Source organism: Pristiophorus japonicus, chromosome 9 (assembly GCF_044704955.1).
Source record: "Pristiophorus japonicus isolate sPriJap1 chromosome 9, sPriJap1.hap1, whole genome shotgun sequence".
Classification (NCBI taxonomy): Eukaryota; Metazoa; Chordata; class Chondrichthyes; family Pristiophoridae; genus Pristiophorus; species Pristiophorus japonicus.
Genome location: NC_091985.1, coordinates 90,707,724 through 90,722,574, shown reverse-complemented (window position 1 = coordinate 90,722,574; position 14,851 = coordinate 90,707,724). Strand labels below are relative to the sequence as shown.

The window sequence follows — 14,851 nt, the reverse complement described above, 5'->3', positions numbered from 1 at the left end:
CAGAAAAGTGCAGACTTCAAGGGAACATAATTGAAGTCTTTAAAATAATGAAGGATTTAGATTTGATCCAAGTGGATAAGACTTTCAATCTGTAAAATATCTGTTTTGCAATAAGACTTTTCTGGGCAACAGAAATTTATATCCAACTGTTGAAATTGGCAATATAAATTTTAGATCAGGTTTAGGTCTGATCATAGAAGAGTAGTGCCGTCAACATAAAACTACCTGTCATTTGGCACCCATTGCCTCACTCAAGAGATGCAACAAGGATTGTTGGTATGGGAAAATTAAAATATAGGGTGCATACAATATTAGCTACTTTAGATTAACACATATTGTTATCTAAACATTTCCACCCTGCATCTAATCTATTGTGGTTCAAGTCCTGGGAAACCAGCAAAGGCTTTCCAAAGTGATAAACTCACTGATTATAATCAGCAGTTAGAACTTAGTTGACATCTATATATTGAGGCAAAAGTTCCCATAATGTACACAAACTGCATTTAGCTCTGAAACAGAAGGTTTATTGAAACTTATACAAGAATACCCATGGCACAATAAGTTTTAAAAGCATTTAATGACATCGCACATTTTTAACAGATAGGGTAAAAGTCTACAGGTGCAGTCCCATACAACTGAAAGCCTGTTGTACTACATGACTACGGGCCCAGTCTTTGCAAGGATTCATTCCTATTATGTATCCTGATTGTGCAGTAAGATGACATTTTCATTACAATAGTTACAGTGACAGAAGTACACACTATGTATCAAATAGTAAGGTAATGTAGCAAAATTATGACACGCAGTGCTTTAGCCAACAAGCAAATAACCACTTGAGTAACATTACTTTTCCAGAGAATGAATCCCCACTTCAACACTTAACATCAATGCCTTGAAAGGTTTCAATATACATCTAAAGTTTTATACTTTGTACTAGAATTATTTGAAACATACAGTATAATGCAACTGAGCAACAAAAAAGAAATTGTTAAAATTACAGATTATTTAAAAGTGAATCAGTATACTAATTCATTCTTATATACCAACATTCTTTAATCACGCTTGCTCACAAAGACCCAGCAGTTTTTGTTAATATCTACTGCCAGGCTAATATGATTTTTTTTTAATTAAAATGCAAATTAATGCATGTTTGCCTTTTGTTATAGCAAAGATGATACAATATACTTTTTAAATAAATGGGAATGGAAGTTTCTACTAGCCAAGACTCAGCATAGCAACTTTAGTAAATGGAATTGGACAAGTATTTTGGATTTTTTTTAAATTCACATTCCATGTGCACAATAAAAGTTTTCAAAAGCACTGCTGCCTTGCATTCCAGTAGCACATGGATGTAGGTTGTTTTACTTCCAAGACAGCCTCACAAAATTGAGGAGAAATTTAGATGCTTGGACCCTAAACTACATACAAATCATCAACAACTGGTCCTTTCGTTTTTAAATGAAAACTGCCCAATGCACCTCACATTCTACAGATTAGCAACGCTCTGATGCTCTCCGTAAATTAAAACTAACTGGCTTGAGGGACATTAGGCACAGAGTGTAATGTACTGGTTCTAAACGCTCATGCTGGAGTTTTGTTGGAAATGTAAGAAGTGCAGGCTGCTGAGCTGCTCTACTTCTTCTTGCCAAACAGACTGAATCTCTTTTCTTTGTCTTTCTCTTTGTCTTTCTCTCGTCTGCCAGGGCTTGATTCACCAGCTAACACGACACTAGCTGGCAGTGTCTGTGCACGGCTAGCTGCTGGGGTACTCTGGCTGCTTGGAGATGCCTCGGTCTTATCTGTAGACACAGCTGAAGTGATAGCTTGAATCCAGCTGTTCATTTCCTCCTGTTTAATGAAATAAAGTAGTCACTAAGTTAAAAGAAGACGTTTTCATAGTACAAAGTATTGATGTAATTACTATGCGTTAATAAATGAACTATGTATGACTCGACAAAGTGCATTACACTAGAATGGCTTACATAGGATATATGACACAGAAACAGGTCATTTGGCCCAATCAGTCCATGCCGGCATTTATGCTCCACTCATGCCTCCTCCCGTCTTTCCTCATCTTACTCTATCAGCATAACCCCCTATTCACTTCACCCTCATATGCTTGTCTAACCTTCCCTTAAATGCACCTATAGTATTCGCTTCAACCAATCCCTGTGATAGTCCCTGGCCGAAGACCGCCCTAGGTGGAGAAAGTGCATCCAGGAGGGCGTTGAGCTCTTTGAATCTCAATGCAGGCAGCAGAAGGAGCGTGCGGCAAACCAGTCCCACCCACAGTCAAACCTTCCCTCGACGAATGTCTGTCCCACCTGTGACAGGGTCTGTGGCTCTCGTATTGGACTGTTCAACCACCAAAGAACTCACTTCAGGAGTGGAAGCAAGTCTTCCTCGATTCCAAGGGACTGCCTATGATGAAGATGATGATAATGATGGTAGCGAGTTCCACATTTTCACCACTCTCTGGGTAAAGAAGTTACTTCTGAATTCCCTATTTGATTCCTTGGTGACTAGCTTATATTGATGGCCTCTAGTTATGCTCTTCCCCACAAGTGGAAATATTCTTTCTGTATCCACTCTATCAAAACCTTTCATAATTTTAAAGACCTCTATTAGGTCACCCCTCAGCCTTCCCCTTTCAAGAGAAGAGAAAGGAGATCCAGCCTGTTCATCCTTTCCTGATAGGTATATCCTTGCATTTCTGGTATCATCCTTGTAAATCTTCTCTGCACCCAGTCCAGTGCCTCTACATCCCATTTATAATATGGCGACTAGAATTGTACACAGAACTCCAATTGTTGTCTAACCAAGGTTCGATACAAGTTTAGCATAACTTCACTATTTTTCAATTCTATCCCTCTAGAAATAAACCCTAGTGCATGGTTTGCTTTTTCATGGCCTTGTTAACCTATGTCGCTACTTTTAGTGATTTTTGTATTTGTACTCAGATCCATTTGCTCCTCCACCCCACCCAGACTCGCACCCTCCAAGTAATAAGTGACCTCCCTATTATTTCTACCAAAATGTAATAACTCACATTTATCCGTGTTGAAATTAATTTGCCAACTATATGCCCATTCTGCAAGTTTATTAATGTCTTTCTGTAATTTGTTGCAGTCCTCCTCAGTATTGACTATTCCGCCCCGCCCCGCCCCCCCAATTTGGTGTCATCTGCAAATTTAGAAATTGTGTTTTTGATTCCAAAGTCCAAATCGTTAATATAAATTGAGCACAACACTGGTCCCAGCACTGATCCTTGTGGAACACTACTTTCCACCTTAGCCACTCTGATTAGCTACCCTTTACCCCTACTCTCTGCTTTCTGTATTGAAGTCAGCTAGCTATCCATTCTGCCACTTGTCCACTGACTGCATTCTCTGACCTTATTCATTAATCTATTATGCAGTACCTTATTGAAGGCCTTTTGAAAATCTAGATAAATTACATCTACTGCATTATTTTTGTCTACTCTGTGTTACCTCTTCAAAAATTCAATGAGGTTGGCTAATACATATAGTAAAAACTCCAGTTAACAAAAAAAATTAAAAGGTTTGTACATACACAGAAATAATTGCTGAAAATTTTAATTCAAGCATCAAAGATTCAGGGAGATGGTAATGAGGCATAACTGAGTACAATAAAACTAACTTGAATATCAAAATGCAAACAAGATAATAAATGCCTAGACAGATTTAGTTCATGACAAATTTAGAAACTTACATCATCTTTGGCTTGGAAGAGATATTCATTGCCATCGCTCAGCCTGTTTTTAACAAAAAGGCACACATTATATGTATTTGTTACAACATAAAACCTAACACCAGCAAAGTTCCAGGTTTGACCCCCAGTTGGCACCAAGTCACAGCTGCAGTGCTTCCAAGCTAGGGAAGAGAATATTAGCTGGCATGCGTGTGCGGTGGACAAGTAAAAAGGAGAGCAATGATACTCCCATGATCAACTAGCATGCTGATAAGACACTGCCTCACCCATAAACAAAAAATGGCCACTCAGGTAAGATACTGGAGGGCAACTGCAATTCATTGAACTGTACCCCAACATCATCTTCAGGAGGTGAGGACCAAACAGAAAATAGACTGCTATACATGTCTTGCTTGGTTATTTACAAAATATTTGCACCTATACATAAGAAATTTCAAAAATCATCTTCACATTCAATGGCAATGTAGGTTAAACAGAAATGCAGAATTGTGTACTAAACAGTAACTTTGAATTGTTTTTCTTAAATTCTGCTTTTTTCCATTTTATCAATAATTGTTGAGCTTGACCACATATCCTCTCCATCACATAAAGCCCTACAGACTAGAAAGATTCCAGATTCAATCCTTGAGCTGAAATGAATTAGTTGACTTCGGCAAACCTATTGGTTGAAACTGCTACAACTTGCCTCAGTGTCTCAGGGTTAGGGTAGGGAAGAACAAAAAATCATCATCAGCGTGAATAGATTACTATTTTGTAATCCCTGCTGGTGTGTGTGTACGTGGTTGGATGTTGGGCAAAATTACTGGGCTCACTATTATGTCCCTTTTGATTTGAATAGCCTGTTGAGTAATAGTCATTGTCAAGGCTCACACATGAACATCGGCCACTTAAGTGATATACTGTTATGCATCTAGCATTTGTGGAACTGTACCTAGGCAAGGGGAGGCAATGCCTCCAGAAGAGGAAGGGCAAAGATTGCAATACAAAAACCTCACAGGCATCCATCTGTTGTTTCACAGAGCACTGAGCCAGTGCTCAAACTTGCTATGTCACTCAGCTGTGAGAAGTTACTTGTGAAGTTTAGTGAAAGTAAAGCATTTTACATTATTAAGTCAACAGGTAAATGTGTCTGACCAATCAACAGGTTACAATATGCAGTGTGTGAACCATGTACATAAATGTACAGGTCTGTTGGATCCTCTGCATAGTTTCTTTTTAAAAACAGAGGTTGATGAGAATCAGCTTGAATGGAAATTTATGCAAATAATTCAAGCTACTGATGCAAGTGTCTGCAGATCTGTGTGAACGAGACAGTCAATTCTCCACATAGCAGTTTTCAAAAGGAATTAGAGTTGGCTGTATTTAATTTGGAATGATTCTCTGTTGTTTATGGAGGACAGACATAAATCAATGCAGTCAGAAATTCCCTCAGTTCCCTTAGCCACTTCTTAATGCCATGTTTTAACTATTTCATCTATGATTGAATAAAACTTTCAGTCTACACCTGAAATGTTAACCTATCTCCTCTTTCAGGAGTTGGCTGACATTGCTGTGAATTTTGTTTTTTTATTTCAGATTTTCAGTATTCCAGTTTTTCTTGTAATCGCTTCTATCAGTCTTTATTTAATAAAGGTTCATGAAATGCATTAAAAAACACAACGTTACACTCTCAATGGTAAGAAGTTTAATTGATTTGGAATGGATGTGGAAAGTGTAAATCTCATGACATGTCTAGCACAAAAAATTGAATAATAAAGGAAGCACTTACTTTAGTTTGAAGACATGCTTCTTCTTCTTATAGTCAACAGCTACTTCACACATTGCTTCCTTTAGGCTAATTGGGACCTCACCATGATATGTGATACCTGAACTCGCGTTCTTTGCATCTTTATAGAAGCCCATCTCCTGGTTGTTTATTACACAATACACATTGTGCCAAGATCTGAAAAATGAAAAAATGAAATCAGTTATCAATAGTTCAACATTTGTATCATGTAACATGCGATACTGCAAAGTCATAATGTTGAATTTAAAATATTTTACTTTATTTTAAACTTTGGGACCTCAATGGGTGCAATCAGCCCTCCTTGCTCAATCATTCTTCGTGTGTGTTAGTTAGAGTCAGCAGGCTATTCACGACAGCCAAACCCAATTCTGTCTTCATGCAACATCCACACTTGCACTTGCTAGTATAGGTAATCGAATAGTGCTCAAGAGCGGTATCCCTGGCTGACTGGTTGTTTCTTAACTTCAACTGTAGTATACATATCGTCAACCTGGCTGACATCAACTAGCTCAGAATATATTAAGAATTTAACTTAGGACTTTCTTGGTCTGGTTAAGTGCTGGGTAAATGCACCACCATCTAAAGGCCACGTTAGTGAATTGAAGGGGATTTACTGTGATTGAAAGGCTGCATTAGAGGGAGCAGCGTGCGGCGGCGTGGTCCCGGCCTACAAGACCATCAGTAGGCCGTGGCCATCAGAGGGAGCAGCGTGCGGCGGCGTGGTCCCGGCCTGCAAGACCATCAGCAGGCCGTGGCCATCAGAGGGAGCAGCGTGCGGCAGCATACCACTGGAGGAGGGTGAAGGTTGCGAAGTCAGGTCGCTAATTGCAGTGCGGGCAGGCACAGCAGGAGGGGCGAAGAAGCGGCAAGAGTTTGTAGATGGAAGTGACCGGGGCCCAGGAGAGGCACGAGTCTGGGGCAAGGGCCGAGGGGCAGCATAGACCAGCCCACACTGCTATACATGTGCGCGCTCGGTCCGTGCAGCAGAGCTGGTCTCCAGTCATCTGGGGTAATCCTTGCCACTGGACCAAGACCTAGTTCTGTCAAGCCCGTTTGGTGGCTGGTGTGCAATGGCCATACATGTCAAAAAAATTCAAACACAGGAATCTTCCACCCTCCAAGTTGTAGTTCGGGATCTGGAATATTAGGTCTTTCATTGAAACACCTGTGAACTCATCCTTTTTTGGCGTGGAAGCAAGTCATACTTGCTTCGAGGGACTGCCTATGATGATGAAGTAATACGCCTAGCATTTACTCAGTAATCCATAAGGGGATTCCCCAAGTGGAATGTTTTACTACAGATTAAATATGTACTAAGCTCTATGTCTACCTGCTAGATAATATTGATCAGATTCTACTCCCAAAAGCCTGTTAGAATTTTTAATAGCTTATTATCTGTAGAGGAGTGCCTTTTCACACTTTATAAGCACAATGCTTTTGACATGTCTCAATTTTTTTTGTATACTATAGAAGCCTTTATATGCATACTAGGTTACTCTACTACAACCTGCATAACACTCTTAAAATAATTGTTTGCTGTGTTAAGTTGCAATGCAGCATTTCTGAACAACATCATTAAACTCCTGATCTCAGGCAGACTACTGTGGAGAGATACAAACAGGGGCATGGCAAGAACAGATCATGCCGAGGGCAGAAGGCTGGTGCGGGGAGGAAGAGGAAGAGTTGGTTTGATTTTATACACCCAACTCCCAGTTCACAACAGGAGTGGAGAAGGCCTGAAAGCAGATTACCCAGCCTCTCAGCTACCAGAGGTGCAGGACAGGGGAAAAGGGATTTTTACTCTTCCTTACCCCCACCCCGCCCCGGGCAAAAAAAAAATTGAATTACATGAAATAACCCAGATTCAAGCTACTTCACAAAAATGTGTCCTTAAGAAATTGATTGTTACCTGCTTGACGCTTTCTTATTGTGATTTTCCCATTCGTGCTTGCGATGCAGAAATCCCTCCATCTGTGCTGAGGGAGTTTCTTGAGACTTGACAGGTAAAGTAGCAGATTGGGACTGCAAAGGTGAGGTCTTGGTTTTACGATCTGAAGTTGGTGAAGCTGCCGGGCTGGGCTCTTTGGAACTGGTTCTCTGTTCAGTGGCGCCATTCACCATCTCATTCGTCTCAATTGTCTCAGACATCTGGATTCAACAAATAATGAATGAATCACCATTTTAATGTAGTCCAAAAATAGATTGAAACCAAACACCTTGATATCTGAGGCTGTGTATTCTTCATGCACTGAAAATGTCATTATTGGTATATGAATTGTATGTATTTATATATTCAGTGGATTGAGTCACATTACAATGGAACATTAACTATTTAAGAATTGCTATGAGTCGATGACCACCCCCAAAGGCTTTGCGGGAATTGCAGAGTGTAGTGTGGCATTGAATAATGTAGATCATCAACGTCCTAACTTAGATCCATGTTGTATGGGGAGTTAGCCAAAGAGATAACAGGAGTCCTGTACTAAGTAGGGGAAAAATTAATCAGGATTTTGACTCCAGATCCCTAACCATTGATCTGTGCTGGAATTGCATGTATGGGCGAGGAGAGGAGCAAGCACAACTGTAATGGTCACCACAGTCAAATAGCTAGCGCCAACACTTGCTGTCTGAGTTTACATATTGCAACTTGAATAAGGTACCAGAAAGCTAATGGTGCCCATGTATCTTAGCATGACTGGTTGCCTCAAGACCTTACAAATCTTTGGGGGCGGGGGGGAGGGGGGCGGAGGGAGGGAGGAAAGAGAATGGCATTGCTAATTCTAATGAAAAAGTCAACATGAGTAGTGCTCCTTGTGAAAAGCTTTAATCCTATAAATAATAGAGAGGAATTTCACTCATTGGTGAATTACCAAGAAATTATGTAGCCTCTGAGGTGGACACGAATGACATGCAACAGCAGCCTCTGATTATGGAGCAGATTTAAATCATTCTTGCATAACAATATTCATTTTCACCCAGAGAGACTAAGCACACAGCAACTTTAACAGTGACCTGGACAAGGTAAACTGTTATGTATATGGAATCAGTATAAACAAAGTCTACAATGATTTTTGATTTTTTTTTAAAAACAGTGAATGGTTTAGTAAAACCTTTTTAGAAGTAGTCCTCTCCCTCTTTTCCTTTCCATTTTTCTCAAATGGACTAAAATTAACACTGTACTGCTTTGCTTAGTTTCTTGTATATCATCTGAAGGAGACCCAGATGTGACATTTTGATAGAAGTATGGTGAGAATGCAGCTCTACACTAGCATTCAAATAAGTATGAAGCCATTCCAATAGAATCAAAAACATAAAAAGCACAGAAGTTGTACTTTTAAAATGGAAAGGAAAGCTGATGGTGCAAAAATTGAAATCTATTTTCAATGCTAGCAAATAAATGTATTACCCCCAAATAACTCAGTGCATTTAGTTCATCAAAAACTAGTTCTAGAGTGGTCTTCCATATAGGTGCTTATGGAAAGGTGGGAAAATTTTGACAGTGAGCTAAACCGGACATAGAAATAAAAATAAATTATGAGGTACTTTAAAAACCTTGTACTATCCCATTCTATTGACCTCCCCTTCAATACAGATCAAATTCTCCTTCAACACAGACTTTGCTTATGCTCATTCACTCTTTTCGATGAAGACATCATTCAGGCATGCAGAGATTTCAACCTTTATAGATCACATCATGCAGACCAACACCACCACCCAGGTTTAGTTATTTGTAGTTTGATAAAATAAAGGAAGGAGCACAGTTCTCAATGCAAACAGCATCTTAAGCAGAGCAATTATCAAATTTTAACTATTATGGATTTGAAATTTTGTTAAAAAAAAGCCAAGAAAGTCACTCAAAGCCAATACAGTTATTTACCCCCAAAAACAGACAGACCCAAGGTCTTGTCCATTACTTGCTTTGTTGTTCATGTTGCTTGGTGCAGTGTGATCCTGACAACCTAGAGAGCAGCCAAGCTTCCAGCAGCTCTGCAGTTTCTATCTGGACAAGGTGGGTATCTTCAGAATCCAGTCATCCAAATTATTTGAACTGTAATTCCACTAGATTTAGCCACAGAAATTCAGATCACTCTTGGTTCTTGTGCTATCAATACTTTCCTCTCGTTTTTCTGAATCGTATTTGTAAGGTGGATGCAGCAGTCGACTAGTCACACAATGACCAGCATGTAATTAGCAATTTACTACAGCTAAATATTTACTAATGCTTTAGCTTTAATTAAAAGATGATCAAGCATGTGCACTCTTTGAGAGATGTGCAAACTTATACCAGTGTTGAAACAAATAAAGTCATAGAAAACCTCAGACCAACATTTTGAATGCTTTTTACAAACAGAAGCAGGTGCTGTGTGTGAATTCTCGATCGTGGACTATAGCAATACCTTATTCATCTGACTGATTGTCTTCTCCTTTGCTTTCTAATTATTTTTTACATTTAGTTCACATTCAACAACCGTGTTTGGATTATCAAGATTGTATTCATAGGTCATATTTGAATAATTGAGAGCTGTCAACTTTTCACATGCAACTTATTTTTAGAAAATGGGAAACCAAGAATTAGCTGCTTTATTCCTTTGGCATTTCACTCAGAAATCATCATTCATACTGTGTACCTATTACCTTCTTTTAAAGATTTTCGAAAAATAGAAAGCACCGCAGAAACAGCCAATCTCTAAACTTCCACATAATAAATATGCTCAAGTACATTTAGACCTCATTAAACTACTATAGTTTACACAATAAAGCTTACTGTTTTAAAGTTGACACTATTTCAGTAGTTAAACTATCCCTAAACTCAGTGTACCTTAATAACTGAAAAATCAAGTTCAGGCATTAACACACAAAAGAAAATTGATGGTAAGAAAATAACTTTCAACTGTCATATTATCGTGTTAATTTGGGGTTGCAGAGATTTCATATCAAAGCAATTTCCAGTTAAACTAAGATGCCCTTAAAAAAGTATTTTCTGGCTAAAGAACCTCATTTGGTGATATATTTCCCTCAATCACCATTTATCTGTGTCAATACTTTTCCATAAAATTTGGTAGACTAAAAGGCTTCTTCAACATGCATGAACTTTGCATGTTGAAGATCTGTAAAGGGCTAGTAATATAGAACATTTTAGTTCAATACAATGGTGCCCTCTACTGTAAGAAAATGGTAGCTAATGGGAGACAAGGAAGCTGATGAAATGTTAATCAAGCCAGTGTTAGTACATTCAGTGAGAACACACAGACGGCAAGTTAAGACTAGAGAACATAACCTACTAATAAAACCTTGAACCTTGACTGTTGTATGTACACTTTCTATACCAAAAAATGTCTTCAAAAGCTGCAACATAGTACAAGTTGGAGCTCTGAAATGAAGAACTTACGGGTTTCAAAAGTATGTACACTTTTGCTATTGTGATCTTTGGCCTAATAGGCTTAAATTTACTCACAGCAATGCTTTAAAAATGTACAGTTCTCAGAAAAATATGTACAGAAAGCAAAAAATGATGATAATGTTCTTTTGCAAACACTTACAAACACAAAGTTAAGAAAACATTCAAATGTAAGATGAACTTTAATAATGAAGGCTTAAAACATGCTAAGTGCATGCAAAAATAAACTAATACCATTATGAAACATAAATTGACAAGTTTGTTAATTTAGTGATAGTTACAACAGCATCATGACAAACATCAGATTTGTTCAATTTTTAACAATATTAGTGTATGTTAGTAGCAAGGCTTTAATGCCCAATTAGGTGATGGCCGACATTGTAACAACTAAATCAAGATTAACATGCAGTAAGTCTATGACTAAAGATGAAAACAAAATTCATCAACAACCTTTGCGTGCTGGTCCAATGGTAGATTACATTTGACAAAATGCATGAAAAAAATCCGAAGACAAAAAAGTTTAAACTCGGCCTAAACTAATTCCAATAAACATTATTTAAGGGGTATAGGAAAATTATACATGTATTTGATCCAGCAAGCTGCTTAAGATCATTAAGATCAAACCCAGACATGAATAATAACCACTTTTAATGTTTGAGAATGGACTGATTTTGACACATAAAAATTTAGAGTAAGTTACAGCTCATTAGTTAGAAGTTCAATTAATTTAAAATAGTGTTTTTGTCTTATTGCTATTAAACAAGAGTCTAAATGCTGCTACAGATTAATTTTTGTTACCACAATTTTTAGGCCTCAACACAACTCATTAAATAAAATTGTCAACACATGGGACATTTGTCATCATACAGTGCTTTATGAACCATTCACCAAAGCAGAGTTCCAGTACTGGTATGCAGTCCATCACCACCAGTGCAGAAAAAAAACACAAAATATTAATATTGCAATAAGCATCACTACAAGGTACAGACTAGAAAATGGTACAAGAAATGCAGAGAAGTAAAGAATACTGACTATTTAATTTGAATCAGTTTATAGGAAAGTGCTAAGAAATCATCTGTAATTTAACTACACTGCAGAGTAGGAACATAACTCAACATGGTAACTCCATTACATCTACAAAATAAACTACTACAAGTACCATCACAGTAAATATACACAAAATTTAAGTTTTAGTCTTTGCTATTCAACATCAACAGAAAAAGGTTTACACCTAGTTCTGTCGCTCTGTAATACTTGGTTAGAAAGAAATACATTAATAGCTCTGGGCACTGTTTAGTGATGTCAATGTGCTGCCTGTAGACTTTGTTATTTGCATGTAAAATAGGGCCTTGATGATATAGGCTGAATTAGTAGCTTCTAAACATGCTAATAATTTGTTAATAAATCCTTCTCAGCATATGTGTTTACATGTTAGTGCCTAGTGTCTTGCATTTGGAGTAAACTACTTGGGACAAATTTTCCTCCATTCACCATTAGCAAAAGGAGTTGGTGTAAATAGAATGTAGGAAGCCACTTTTTGACTGAAATTAACCCCCTTGTACAGTATAACCCCTTTGCTTTCCTAAAGTAAAAACTTACGACCTTTTACTTGAAAACTCAAGATACTAAGTTAAAAATCACAATCAGAAGAATTCTAAAAGCCACCTAAGACTTTGGAATAGCCAAAACAATGACCAAATCTCTTCTCCAGAATAATTTATGAATAAGTAGAAGTGCTAAGTGCTGAATCTTGCTTTCCCCGGACTTCAACACCAGTCAGAAATAAAATGTATTCATTTGATATCACCTCATGTGAATATTCCTTTTACACCTCTAAAGTGTAAAAAGACTGCCTACTGGGGAGATTAGTATGTTCTTAAAAATAATTTGTAGTCACCCCTCAACTCAGTGCTCCAGTTGCAGTAGTTTTGGTCTCTCTGCCCAGACTCTCAACAAGCATGTCAGTTCATGGTATGACAACAGGGGAATAACAGCCACTGCCATCACATCTGAGACAGCCACTGAACTATTAATAAAGTATCATAAATCAATTTGATGAAGACAAAAATTCAATATTCATTTTAAAACTGTTCATAATTGAGGTTTACAAGTATAATTCATGAGTCCTCTTGTGACTGGTATTAAAGAATAAACCTGAGATAAGGGCAACCCAGTATTATACAATTATAGCAATTGCTTGTAGTAATTTATCTATCCAACGTCTCCTTGCAGGTGTACATCCAATCTAATACTTTAAATAAACCTCTCTAATCCACCCTAGGTAAACAAACAACTGTATAGAGAATGAAGCTTTTTTTTAATACCCACAAGTAGTACTCTTAGATATCTTGAAAATGCAATAATATGGTCTTATTGTCCATGACTAGTATAAAAAAAACTCTGCTAATGTAGGCATATGATGATCCAGTCTGAAAAAAACACTATACAGTACTGTGCACCAGGAGAGCAGCTGCACAAATGGTCCAAAGGGAGCAGGCTCAGCTCCAATTCCTTTTCGGCCTGCAATTCAGTTCCTCTCTATATTTTTTTTAAATATAAAAAGAGAGCTGAAGTGCTTGTACCCATTTCCTACGTGAACCTCATTAAGACCATAGATTTCATGAAAATTAGATTTAAATGGACGCCTAGCACAATTCAGTGGTATTTCTGCGAGGTTTACTCTTTTTTCCTCTGTTGGCCTCATTTGGAATAGGAGTAAGGGAAGCTTCATGGGTGCAGGAACATAAAGTACCCTTTGGAAGGGTCTATTTTGTAATGTTTATAGTACTTTTATAGTTCAGTTTGTTGAACATTTTGCATATTTCTGATTTGTATTAATTTTTTGAAAACCATTGGCTGCTGTTTTTTTAATAAACTTTTTCCACGTAAGCTTGCTTTTAAAACACTTCAAATAAATATTGTTTCATGGTTGAGGTGGTACGAGATGAAAGAGGGAATATGCCAGGCAGATCCGAAGGCCCAATTCATCCTGTAGACTGTGACACACCTGCCTGCCAATGGGGACAAGTGACTCACCTTGTTACAAGTCAGCAGGACAGAGCTTTGTCATGATCACTACTATCCTCAATTGGTATACCTATGGCCCACTACTGATCAGCACTGTAATATCAGGTTGTGTCTGAATCAAAAGGTAACTGGTCAGAATGGCCAGGTTTTCTTAATCTTCTTTCCCACTGAAAACCATGACACACATACTCAATATTACCACATTGGTGCATTTTCTGAAGTGCAACCTGAAGGCCATGGAAGATGAAAGTGTGGCAAGGCTTTCAATTGTAAGCGCCATTTTGACTATCTTTCCTATTGAGATATGCAAGAGATGCTATAAAAGAACTGGTAAGATTTTGTGAGGGCTTGATGGGCCAGCAGTAAAAGTGGAACAGGCTACACGTTATGGCATGTGTCATCTAACCTGGTTCATGGTACTGTTGAGTAGTCTCACCATGGCACATTCTTGGTGTGCTGTCTTCTCATGTATCTGTTTCCAGATCCTTCAGGCACTGGAGACAATGTTCAGTTTGGCTACTACCTCCTGCCAGACATGATACACTGCCACACACTGGGGAGGGTGCACTGGAGTGCCAAATAGGACAACTTTCCTTACGCCTGCTTCACGCAGCAGAACATCCATTTCGCAGCCATCAATTCCAAGGGTTGGGGGCAGCGGCACTTTTCTTTTTGCCCAGATTTTGTTTTGTGCCTCTACGTTACATAGTCTGACCATATAACCTCACCAGTCAATTCTCTTCCCTCCTCCCCTGCCCCCACCCCCAATAACAGCACTGCAAAGGCTGAAAACTACGGTGATAATTTCAAAACCTTAATAAGGCTTCAACATTTTTATTAACTTTAAGTGGTTGCATCCCTTTATTTTTAAACAACAGTTCTTTAAAGGCCTCGTGCTCTGGATTCAT

The 14,851-nt window shown here is 38.2% G+C and overlaps 1 protein-coding gene across 4 annotated transcripts in view; it reads right to left on the bottom strand.

Moving 5' to 3' along the window:
- Positions 1 to 558: 558 nt before the first annotated feature.
- The window catches only part of sptbn1 (spectrin, beta, non-erythrocytic 1), a 343,630-nt gene continuing 329,337 nt past the window's right edge, over positions 559 to 14,851 (bottom strand). For all 4 annotated transcript variants that reach the window (XM_070889548.1, XM_070889549.1, XM_070889550.1 and 1 more), the window contains 4 exons: positions 7,428 to 7,666; positions 5,501 to 5,674; positions 3,733 to 3,775; positions 559 to 1,848 (listed from right to left, as the gene is read on the bottom strand). In XM_070889548.1, the coding sequence (XP_070745649.1) occupies positions 1,633 to 1,848; positions 3,733 to 3,775; positions 5,501 to 5,674; positions 7,428 to 7,666 (672 nt within the window). In that variant the 3' untranslated portion in view covers positions 559 to 1,632. The remainder of the gene's footprint in view (positions 1,849 to 3,732; positions 3,776 to 5,500; positions 5,675 to 7,427; positions 7,667 to 14,851) is intronic.